The sequence below is a fragment of the Ctenocephalides felis genome, unplaced genomic scaffold (genome assembly GCF_003426905.1).
Source record: "Ctenocephalides felis isolate EL2017-DRISC unplaced genomic scaffold, ASM342690v1 CF-g0.4_SCAFFOLD_01492, whole genome shotgun sequence".
NCBI lineage: Eukaryota > Metazoa > Arthropoda > Insecta > Siphonaptera > Pulicidae > Ctenocephalides > Ctenocephalides felis.
The window spans coordinates 27789323-27801999 of NW_020537646.1; the positions used below are offsets into that span (position 1 = coordinate 27789323).

The 12677-nt window shown below is 28.5% G+C and overlaps 1 protein-coding gene across 1 annotated transcript in view; it reads right to left on the bottom strand.

Annotated features, from left to right (window-relative positions):
- LOC113369956 (lymphoid-specific helicase-like) overlaps positions 1-12677 on the bottom strand; it is a 945337-nt gene that overhangs the window by 363 nt on the left and 932297 nt on the right. The window contains exons 9-11 of the mRNA XM_026610584.1: positions 5810-5965; positions 4029-4076; positions 3817-3894 (exon numbers count right to left, since the gene is read on the bottom strand). Coding sequence (XP_026466369.1) covers positions 3817-3894; positions 4029-4076; positions 5810-5965 — 282 coding nt within the window. The remainder of the gene's footprint in view (positions 1-3816; positions 3895-4028; positions 4077-5809; positions 5966-12677) is intronic.

The window sequence follows — 12677 nt, forward strand, 5'->3', positions numbered from 1 at the left end:
ACTAATTGTAAGTAGCATTTGGCCTTGAGGGCGTAAAGCTGCAACAGGGATTTAGACAGTATTTAGCGCCATTTTGTATGAAAACTGCTACATAACATAGCCTTGCCATAATACTTATATTGTTGATAAAATTCAATAGTTCTGCATCCAATTTTCCTGCGCTGATAATAGTATGCTTTTCATTTGATATATTATTTATATTGCTGATAAAATTCAATAGTTCTGCATCCAGTTTTCCTGAGCTGATAATAGTATGCTTTCTATTTGACTCTTCCAATTGCAACGTGCAAATTCTGAATGTAATTTTCCAAAAATAAAACCCGTAAAAAAATATCTAACTAATTTTAAGTAGCATTTCGCCTTACAATTGGGGCAAGTCGCATGAACTTGCTGATATGTGTAAATAAAGAAATTTTCATGCGTTCCAAATACCAAATTTTGATGATTTTTTTAAATTAAACGACTTGTTACAGGTTCATAATATTTTAGTCATCATTTATTTTAGCAAAAACAATCAGCACGATTCCCAATCGATATCTTTCGAACAGAATGTTTGAAATCAGTTCAGGTTTTTTGGCAAAAACGTGAACGACAATTTTATCATTTTCTGCTAATTTGTAGAAAACGGCTCAGACGATTATTTCGAAAAAGCAAGCAACGCCAGTCCTTGTCGAATTTCATCGAATTAATTTTTAAAATTAAGTTTTTGGTCCAGTTGATTTTAAGAAAACGTCTACGGAAGGTCAAATTTTACCTTGCATTATACACACACATACTTTCTCCAATTAGGTCTCAAACGATTCATAATGACTTCAAATGTGGAGAAAACAATCGTATGTAGGATTTTTTTGAAAATATTCTGGACTCATATTCGAACCCATCAATAAAGCCTGATATATAGATTGTTTAAAAGCCTGACATATTTCTAAGTTTTTTGTTCTTTAATTTGTGGTTTATATGATTTAAAACTCTTTTTTTTAATTTGAGTTACTTCTTTCAAGAAGAAGTCCCACTGATTTAAATTAATATGTACATTGGTATGAAATTCTAAATTAATATGTAAAACCTTTCTGGAAACCATTGCAGACTGATAAGATATCAAATGCTATTGAACCGATATGATTTCAAGATTCAAAACGCTTTCATCTATCTTTTATATTTGGCTATATTTGTCCTTTTCCATTCATACAGTGAAAACCGAGTTTTTTCACTAAAAAACCGGTTTCGAATTCCATAATTTTGGCCAAAAAACCGGTTTTTAAAACCGGTTTTTGAAAACCGAAAAACCCTATTATACACACAAACATCAATTTTATCTAAGGTATGTCAAAATGTGAAGAACCTCTAAAATGTGAACATATGCAAAAAAATACATTTTCGATTTTTGGACGATTACTATAACTTACCCTACGGGAAGTTAAAATTAAATAGAAAGTTTGTGCAATTATTTTAGTGACAAATATGTTGCTACATAGTTTCTCCTCATACACACCCATATATGGTGTATTCCGAATGCACAATAACCACTCTCGCAGGGGAGTTATGTGCGTAATGTCTATGTCAAACGTCAGGTTTAACCGCAGAATTTCATTACATCACTCTCATGATCAAATATAATAATTGAGTCAATGTAATGACATCAATATTGTTATATGGGACTGTAACACTAGTTACCAATGCGCCATTTAATATTTATTACCGCGATTTTGATAAATTTGTACTAATTTTGCAGCATAGATTATATGTTGTTGTGGCAATTCCAATTTTATAGTTATTTTATAATTTCATATATGGTTCATCATATATCCTGAGCTTTAACCAATTAACTATTATTGACAAATATACTCGTTATGGAAAAGTGGCAGAAATTGGTGTATTGACGAACATATTCGACATGCATATAAAACAGTGGTTATTTGATATTTAAATTGCAAATCTCGAAAAACAATATTCTGAAATAAAAATTTCTTAGAATATCAAGACTATAACTGTATAAAATAAATAGTTGTAAATAAGTAACATTTTACCTTAAGGCAAGTTACACAAACTCACCTAAAAGTGAGTTTGTGTAACTCAACTCGTAATTATTCAATAAGACTCAATATTTAGCTATTCAAATAACCTTTGGCTACTGTTTATTTTGAAAATAGATTACAATTTTCACCAAAAATTATTCCTAAATTCTTACATTTATATGTATGAGACTTCATTAAATTTAATCTATTTTTAGTTTAATACTTATGTTATATGTGCTTATGAAAAAAATTAAAATGTAGTAATATTTTTCAATTATGTGAAAAACATTATTTTTCATTCTATATCTCAGGATCAAAATTTGTTGTGTGATTGACGAATATACTCGTCATGAGCCACTGTTAACTAGTTAAAATAATGAGCCAATTTTGTCCTAAAATAGACCAATATAATAGCAAGGCTATGTTACGAAGCATTTTTCATATAAAGTGGTACTAAAAACTGACAAAATGCTATGTGGTTACTGAGTAGTCAAGCGTTTTAGATAGATTATAAGTGCATCTGTGTGATATGGCATAATAACATACAAGCAAAGTTACTTTTTATTTGTGAAATGTATGCGTAAATTAATCACTAAGAAACTTGCTTTGATTCTGGGAAGATTAGTCGTGGGATATTTTTTATTTTAAATAAGAAAATTCAATTCGATAAGTTTAGATTTAAGGCTTAATTAGAATATTGTGAGAATTATATAAACTGACGAATACTTTTCATTTCATTTCCTAGTGTATTGACTATTTCAGAAGCAAACTAGTACGATGTAGTAACAAAATTAATTCCTATAATTAAATTAAAAAAAAACTGTGCTTTTAATTAGTAGTCTCAAACTACACTTACTTATGCACGCTCTTATTTCTATGTATGATAATAATATCAGATAATTATAAAATTGAAAGATGTTTGTAGTATTCTATTTAGCAAATTAAATAAGAAAAAAATGAGGAAAAAATATATTTTTATTCTTATAAATATTTGGTACTTGTCGGCTTACTTATTTTCATTCTTAATTATTTTTATACCGGGATAGCTCGAAGACTTCATGATCATTTAGTTTTTTTATCATTTTTTTCAGTCATAATATTTTTAGTTTTACTGAACCCGACTGTCTATTGGAAAAATATACTACTAAAAAATGTTATTTCAAGAATTTACTATATTTTATATGATAAAATCAAACGCAGGCAGTTATTTATAATTCTATTTCAAAATAATATACATTTTTTCATTTTCTTAATTTCTTTCTCAAAATTTATATCACATCAAACATCTAAAATATAGTAACAACTATAATCTCTCATGTCTCGTAAATGTATAAATTGTTTAATGTCTGAATAAATGTGATACAATGCGCCCAACTTAGTTTATATCTACTATCTGAAATAACTACATTTGAATTTGCCTCGAAGGGAATTAGTGGATGGTCTTCGGTTTTGAGGTCATAACTGGTCGTATAGGAAACAATATAGATCTGCATTGGTCATAATCCAGTTAATAGTCGACGTCATAACATGTAAGGGCATATATATAGTGTTATAGTAGGTATGTGCTCTCAAAATGGCATCAGGATCAAATAGGTTCTACAACTTGTTGTTCAAAATAAACGGACTGAGTAAAGGATCCATATTTTCAACTTGACTAGCAGTTTATCGAAAAAAATAGAGATGATACATATATTCATAGCTAATACTTCTATAATTTATAAAATAAATAGGTGCATTTTAAAAGCAAATAAATAAAGAAAAATTCAAAGAGTTTTCATGCACATCATGCTTAGAAGTTTACCTCTCTGACCTGCAACGTTTTCACCTCCATCGTCACGAATATCATTAGGACCATGACCATACTGCTTTCTGTTTTTACCTATAATAACAATTATTAAATATAATAAACTTACTAACAATATGTTGGATAAAATCCAATAATGTAATTCAATAATAGCTCAAAAGTATAAAATGTTTACAAAGTACAAAATTTTTATATAAATGAAAATTTACCTTTATGTAAATCTGAATCATAGTTTTGCAACGCCGATTTTGGTATATCTGAAATGGGATTTTAGTATAAATTAATACATTTTTTTTTAGGTTTATGCTGTTTAAGTAACTAATATGGTATAAAAAATATTTTTTTCATAAACTTCTATTTACTTTTTATGAAAAATTTAATTTAAATTCAAAATCTGTCTATATTATAATATTGATACGAATATGTTTATATTAACTCAACGAGCAGAATATTTTTTATCATTGAAGCGATTTTTATCATTGAAACATCAATTACATAAAAATGAGTACAATGTTAATTGTATATGTCACATTTGTATCTAACTCTAGTATGTTTATATTTTAGGAATTCTATAGGTTGATCTTTTGAAATCAGATGAATTAGAATGAAATCATATGAATCAGAATGAAATCAATGAAAAGAAAAAATAAGTAATAATAAAATAATCGTCAAAAGTTGATTGTTTTTTTCCACAACATTAAAGGTCTTTATTAAATCCATTGTTTATTGTACATAATCCAATAAATATTCCGAGGAATGGAAAATTGAGAATATTAAGTAATCTGTTCGGTAGTCTGGTCGCCTAGTAGTCAACATGCTACAATATATTATAATATATTTACTATAATCTATTTAATAATCTTCACCAGTACAATTATAATAAAATAATCTCAAAAAATTGATTGGATTTTCCATAAATTCTAACAAATTGTTGATGATGGGGGGTTGTTTAGACCTTTTGGGAGTAATTTACTATAAATAATTTGATAGCTATTCTGAGGAATGGAATATTGAGTATATTAAGAAAAGTGAGGTTATCTGTTCGGCAGCCTAGTCGATAGTTGCTTGATGTTTGAAACTAATTAATTGAAGAACTTGTGGCAAAATGAAAATAGATAACACTTAAAAGATTGAACAGCAAATGGAAATAAAAAACACTAAAAAAATAGAAAAGCTAATGGAAATAGACAACAAGTGATGTTATCTGTCAGGCGACCTAGGATTATGGAAAGAAAAAGATTCACACTAATAACACTGGATGAGATTAAGTGATAATTGATAATTAATTGACTTGTGGCAAAATAAAAATAGATAACACCTAAAAAATAGAACAGCAATGGAAAAAAACAACACTCAATAAATCGACAATCACGACGGACGTGTCAACGAGAATTACAATGAAGCCAAAACAAGCTAATGATTAGAGCTTATAGCGTCTCTGATCTTTTATGATACTGCCTTTGTTTAATGTAGCCAAATATGAAATTAAATTTACAGTAGAACTTCGTTTATCCGGTCAATTTCCAATTTCTATGTTTGTACATACCTACAATTCAAACTTTTAATGCTGCAGTTTAGAAGATGTATGTAATGCAATCTAAGAAAATTTACATAAGGTTTTTTAATAAACATTATTTTCGTTGATATTTATGTATGTATATGATATTTTTAATAAATATACAACAATTTTCTTCCACAATTAGTCCGGTTAATCGAGTTTCTTCTGTAGGTTATCGTGCCATCAAACGCCGCTGTGGCTCTAGTCACCGTATACTTTAAGAAAATCTTATAAATAATTTCTTGTATATTTTCCTACTTTAACAAATGATATTCTATTGTTCTATAAAAACTAAATTATTTTTGAAGTCAATGGAAAACAAATACGCAAACACATATTAAACAGAATATATATCCTTTACAAAACACGTAATCCCAAAAAGTACATTGGGAATAGTTTTTTTACAAATAACATGTTAATGGGAAAACTTACGGTAAAGTTTAATGGAGCCATCGGTATCGCCGAGCGAGTTTTTCGCGACGCACTTGTAAGTTCCATAGTCGGACGGACCCACATTCCTTATTGTCAGTTTCATGACAACTTTGTAAGCGTCCGACCCTTCCGATATTGCTGGCTCGAAACGGCCACCTGGGAATAAACGGATAATTTTGTTATTATACAAATAGATAGATAGTTTTTAAAGTTAAATATGTAGAACATGCATTTGAGGTAAATCTGTATTTTTTATTTAATTTCAATTTTTGTTTGAACTGTTATTAAAATATCAAACAAAGTATAAGTGGCATTTTGCCATAAGGGAAGTTGTGTTACGGATGGGGGTTCGTTAGACCCCTTCGGAATAGCTAATTGAATTTGACTCAATAGCTATTTCGAGGATTTTGTATAACTGGATATATTAAAGAAAAATACTCCTTGTTCTCTGCTTGGTCGGCGGCCCAGTCGGATGGTGGCTTGAAGTCTGGAATTCTCAGGTCGCTATAAAGAATGAATACTGAGGTAGGAATTGACTCCAGAAGCACAATAAGAAACACTGGCTGCGATTAATAACGTATTCATTTATACAAATGACATCGAACACTCGGAAAATTCAACAAAACTCATACGGAAAAACAAGTGAAAATGGCGTACATGACAAACGAGACGGCGAGACTCTGTTCACCTGCAAGATTAGCGATTATATCCAAAGTCTTCTTCTTTTCGTTGCGCGAACAAGTTGCATGAACTTCCCAGTATATGCAATAATTAATTATTATTATTAATCAATCGAAATTGAAATTTAGATATCACTGTTTATATATATATATATATATATATATATATATATATAAACCTCGTGTCACGATGTTGGTTCACGGTGGACGCCCAAACTACTAAACCGATTTTAAATTTTATTGGCTCATCGCGTGCATATATATCCAACTTAGGTTATAGGAAATTTTGAAAAGTAAATTTAAAATATAAATATATAATTTTTATAAATTTTAAAAAAAATTGACAGAAAATGACTAAAAAAAACAAAACACTAAAATGACAAATGTCAAAATTTATGGAAAATTCGAGAAAAAAAGATTTGATTTTTTCAAAAATATGTACATAAATAGATATATCCAACTTTTATATCCAATTTAAATGAAATGCTATATTCAAAATCACTGTTTATGGTTTTAAATCTAATTAAACTAAAAATTAATGTTTATAAATTTAATAAATGTTGACACGAAAAAAGTGAAATGTCTTTTGTCAATAATTATGAAAATAATTAGATAAATAAATTTAATTTAATTGCATAAGATGCATTACATAATCGTGATATTTTATGCTATGTTTTTTTCGTTTTTTGTAGTTTTTGAGCAGCAATCAAAATTTATGTGTTCTATGAACTGTCGTGATGAATTTTCATTATAGCCTTATAATAACATTAACTTTGTGACAAGAATATTATTAACAGCAATGCAATACAGATATTCAACAGTGCACCGTAATTATATATGTTCCACTTGAAATTCAGAGCTATATTTGTGAGTTAAAACTTATATCACTATTTCTTAATAACACGGCAAGAATAGAACCTGAAATCTTGTGAAGCATACACTTGAAACCTAAACCTTGTGCAGAATATATAATATACAAAAATGAAAACATTTTCTAAATTAAACAAAACAAATAAAAAATAAATAAATGAAGTTACTAATTAAAATCAGCTATTATAAATAATTTGAACTGAACCGAATACATGTATCACTCTATTTATTATAATATATTGCAGTTGCATTAACGTGTATATACTTGGCACCGCGATGGTGGAAATTGGCAAAACTGATATGACCTGATTTTTTGACGATTTTTTTGCTGTCGATTGGTGCAAACTAAAATTTAAACAAAATTAAAATTTATTTTTTTTAATTTTTCTTTTTTGTATCGCAGAGCAAAAAAATCACAGATTTCGAAACAATTTTTAAATTTTTGAAAAAGTGACCTGTGGACACCCCAAAAAATTGGCAACCCCTCTGAAAAGGGGTGAAAAAATAAATTTTTTGAAAAAATTTTTTTTGTTTTATATTTAAGTAAGCGAGCAAAAAAATTGGGCATTTTCAAATTTGTCAATTTTTTTAAATTGGCAAAAATGGGAATTTTCCTATGCGTGAAAATCTATGATGGGCAAAACTTTTCCAAAAATTAATTGCATCATTCGACAGCAAAAAAATCACTGATAACGATAGTAAAAAGAAATTTTAATTTTTTTGCATTTTTAAAGAGGTCGGTGCTGACTATATATATAGTTAGCACCGAATTTGGCCCCACCCATTTATCTCGAGAACGGAAAGAGCAAAAAAATTTTAGTTTGCACCAATCGACAGCAAAAAAATCGTCAAAAAATCAGGTCATATCAGTTTTGCCAATTTCCACCATCGCGGTGCCAAGTATATACACGTGTTGCATTATTAACTAAATCTCATGATCTTGTATAATAATGTTGAAAACATTTCTATGAGGTCGATTACTCAATTTCTTTTCAATTGGGAATCACTTTGCAAAATTGTTTTTATGTATATTATTTATTAGTTCAAAGAATGAAACACTTCTTAAAGTAATCTGTTTTATTTTAAAATAATTATCTGGCTGTTGAATCAATTATGATATTAAATTAGAAGCCATTGTATTCTTTTTATTTGATTCATCTTTGTATTTTATTAAACAAATCATAATATATGCCAGTGTCGAAATGCATAAATAAATAATTATACTTAATTTCCGATTTTTCAAGCGCATTGGCTATTCAATTAATATAAATATTAAAATAAATTAATTATATATATATATATATATATATATATATATATATATAGAATTTTATGATATGAGTGGAACGAATATTAATTGTTTAATATGAACAAAACAGCACTCAGATTTGTTTAACACAACTTTATTTTATGATTACAGACGTTTCGAGACCATGGTGTGTCTCATCTTCAGTGTAATTTCAAAAACAGTTACTTATATACTACACATTCTTTAATAATTTATTTAAATTTCATTTAATTTTTGGTATACAAAAAACACCAACTATTCCTTGCAATGCTTGACACAGTACTGTGTCAAGCATTGCAAGAAATAGTTGGTGTTTTTTGTATACCAAAAATTAAATGAAATTTAAATAAATTATTAAAGAATGTGTAGTATATAAGTAACTGTTTTTGAAATTACACTGAAGATGAGACACACCATGGTCTCGAAACGTCTGTAATCATAAAATAAAGTTGTGTTAAACAAATCTGAGTGCTGTTTTGTTCATATTAAACAATTAATATATATATATATATATATATATATAGTAGACATTGGTAGCTGAATTTAATTTGAAGACTTTCAAATTATTTTCAAAATAAAACAAAATTAGTTCCAGTGTATTAAAAACATAACATTCATCGATGGGAATATCCTATATGTATAATCACACACTAGAGTTTTTTATATGAATACTGAAAAATGGCAGTCCACCACATCCAATTAATATGCCATGGACATCTCTGTAGGTGCAATACCATACATAACTTCCTACTCCATACGCAGAGATACAAACAAGATATTATAAAAAACTGGGATATGTACGTAATTAAAACATCAAGCGATTCAGTTCGCGTGGCTGTAAAAAGCGGCAACATTTTTTTAATTTTTTCCCATCTTTCTCACATACATTTCATGCTGTATGCGTCCTGTACGAAATTTACATATGCACAATATTACATACACTGTGTTAACTCGCTAAATGTCGTGTGAATGAAGTCGGGGTACGGATTTTTTCATTTTTGTTCACAGTTTTATTTTTCGTTTTATACGTTGTTACTTTTTTATATCCTCTGACGTATTGCTCTTTGTATCGCGGAGTTGATGTGATATCAGCGAAAGCAGAAAAGAACAGAGAAAAATTAAAGCGCAAGAAATTGCAATGTTTACAACTACGTAAATTGAATGAACACACTGTTTATAAATTTTCAATCATTTCCTTGTTTACAAAGAATAATTGAATTTTAAATAACATTTAGATCTAAAGTAAATTTGCGTCAAATACACAACAGAAATTAATTTATTCCTGTCAGTGATTTGCCAACGAGTAGTTCTAAACGTAAGATTAATAGGGAATATTTACTAAAGTAAAATGCACAAGGTTTTATTCTTTCTGAAGAAGGAAGAAATCACGCAAAGGATGATAACTGTATTATTTTTGTTAAATTTTTATAATGAAGTACAGTATGCTTAAATGTTTTTGAGACTGAGCTCTCTATTTAGGTTCATTTTCAAATATATACATTAAACACATTTCAATTATTTATATTTATACAAATTTCATTTTGTAGTTATTCACTCTATTTTAAATTCTTGTCTCTTTAAATATTCATTTTAAACTACATATTGATTACTCTATCACTTTGACTAAATTTTTTTAGATACCAAAAATATATTTCATGCTCAAATAAGACGATCATCTATAGATTTTATTAAATTGAAGAATCATGTAAAAATAATGCACAGCAATATATTTTTTGTTTTGATGATATTTGCTATATAAACGTTAGAATAGATCTAATAGAATGGTTCATTGTCAAAATAGTTATCAAACTAAGTGTTAGTGGCGTTTTGCCCTAAGGCAATTTGCGTGGATCGATAAGTAATTAATCATTTTAACCAATAAATATTCGATTTGTATATACCTGTCTAACATATTACTTTTTTATCTGTTTAAGTAACTACATGTTTAAGTTATCTACTTTTGTATCTGCCTATCCGTCTACTCATTTACCTGTCTCCCTGTCTAAATTTCTACCTGCCTACATTTCTTCCTGTCTACATTCCTTCCAGTCTACATTTTTTCCAGTCTACATTTTTTCCAGTCTACATTTTTTCCAGTCTACGTTTCTTCCGGTCTACATTTCTTTCGGTCTACATTTCTTCCGGTCTACATTTCTTCCGGTCTACGTTTCGTCCGGTCTACGTTTCGTCCAGTCTACGTTTCGTCCGGTCTACGTTTCTTCCAGTCTACGTTTCTTCCAGTCTACGTTTCTTCCAGTCTACGTTTCTTCCAGTCTTCGTTTCTTCCAGTCTACGTTTCTTCCAGTCTTCGTTTCTTCCAGTCTACGTTTCTTCCAGTCTACGTTTCTTCCGGTCTACATTTCTTCCAGTTCTACATTTTTACCTGCCCACATTTCTTTCTGTTAATCTGTTAACCTGCCTACCTGTCTACTTGTCTACATGCCTATCATCCAATTTGTCTATTTATCTACCTATCTACCTGTTCAACTAGCTACCTGTCATCTATGTATCAATATTTCTACATGTATATAAATCAATAATAATGATTTTTATTAACCATTTCAGACCACAAAATGTCAAATTTTTACTTTTTTCAACAAAACGCCGAAATCGCTCAACCTACCTTTTAAAAAAATGTAATCAATACTTTGTTCCATGAATAAGACGGATATTCTGACGAAAACATAAGCTTCCTTTCGTATTCATATGAAAATCTATGTACATACATATCAAAATCCAATTCAAACCAGACATTATCGTATGAATTTTTTAAGATTTGCAAATGAATATTCAATGTACAAAAAATTATTTATTGATTTCTATAAACTTAATATAACAAAATAGTATATGTATAGTAATTTCTACAATAAAAGCATGTTTTTCTAAACATATTTATATTTCCAACGTATATCAATAGAAGTATATAAAAACGAAAATGAATGCTGTAGACAACTTTTTTTAATTTAGGATAAAAATATATGCCCTTCGAAATTGAAATTGGATAATAAAGGTCGCAGTTTTATGGCGACACCCTCGACATCGCAAAATCGCATTTGAACTTTTATTGAGAAATATTTAAAAGCGGCCGGATAATAAAAATTAATTTTTCCGCTGTTCAATTTATTCACATTTTTCGACAATGAATAAGATTGTATGATATTTTTAGATATTATAAAGAATATAATTTAATTATGTGTGATTAATTTAATTGTGATAAGGCGGCCTACGTGTATAAAAGAATTATAAATAGAATTTGATTTTTTCCATTCCATTTATTTGTTTCATTGTAATTCAAATTTTCTGGACAATGTATGAAGTAGGTTGTAATATATTAATCTTATAATAAATACCTTGATTGTAGATAAAACTGAATAATAATGGAAAACCTTTAATTTTAATTAATAATAATTATCGAAATTTTATCTAGTATTCTTATTATTATCGTATAATCATTTTATTTTTATTTCACTTTATATAATAGTTTCCGTAGGGCAAGTTATAGTAATCGCAAAAAAATCGAATACGAAAATTTTTATATATCTTTACGTTTCAGAGGTTTCTGAACATTTTGGCATACCTTAAAAAAATTGATGTATGTGTGTGTGTATGTGTGTGTGTGCGGATACAAATTTTAGTCGACGATTTCGGGAACACGGATGAAGCAATTTGAATAATTTAAAAAACCTTCGATTCGTATTGATAAGGAGACGTGCTGATTAGTTTTTGGCGGAGGCAGGTCTAGCCGTTCCGAAGATACGGGGCAAAAAGTGCAAAAAACGGTAACTCAGTTTTTAAGAAAACGGAGCGTCCGATTGTAATAATTTAAAAAAACATTTTACTTGTATTGACAAGATAAAAAATTGATTAATTTTTTATGAAGGCAGTTCTAGCGGTTTCAGAAGAGATCTAGTGAAAAAAGTAAAAAAATGCCATTTGGCGGTCAAAAATGATCATTAAACATATGCACATCAAATTATCAAATTTTATAGAGATTTTAACAATAAGTATAAATCTTGTTTACATTCCTATG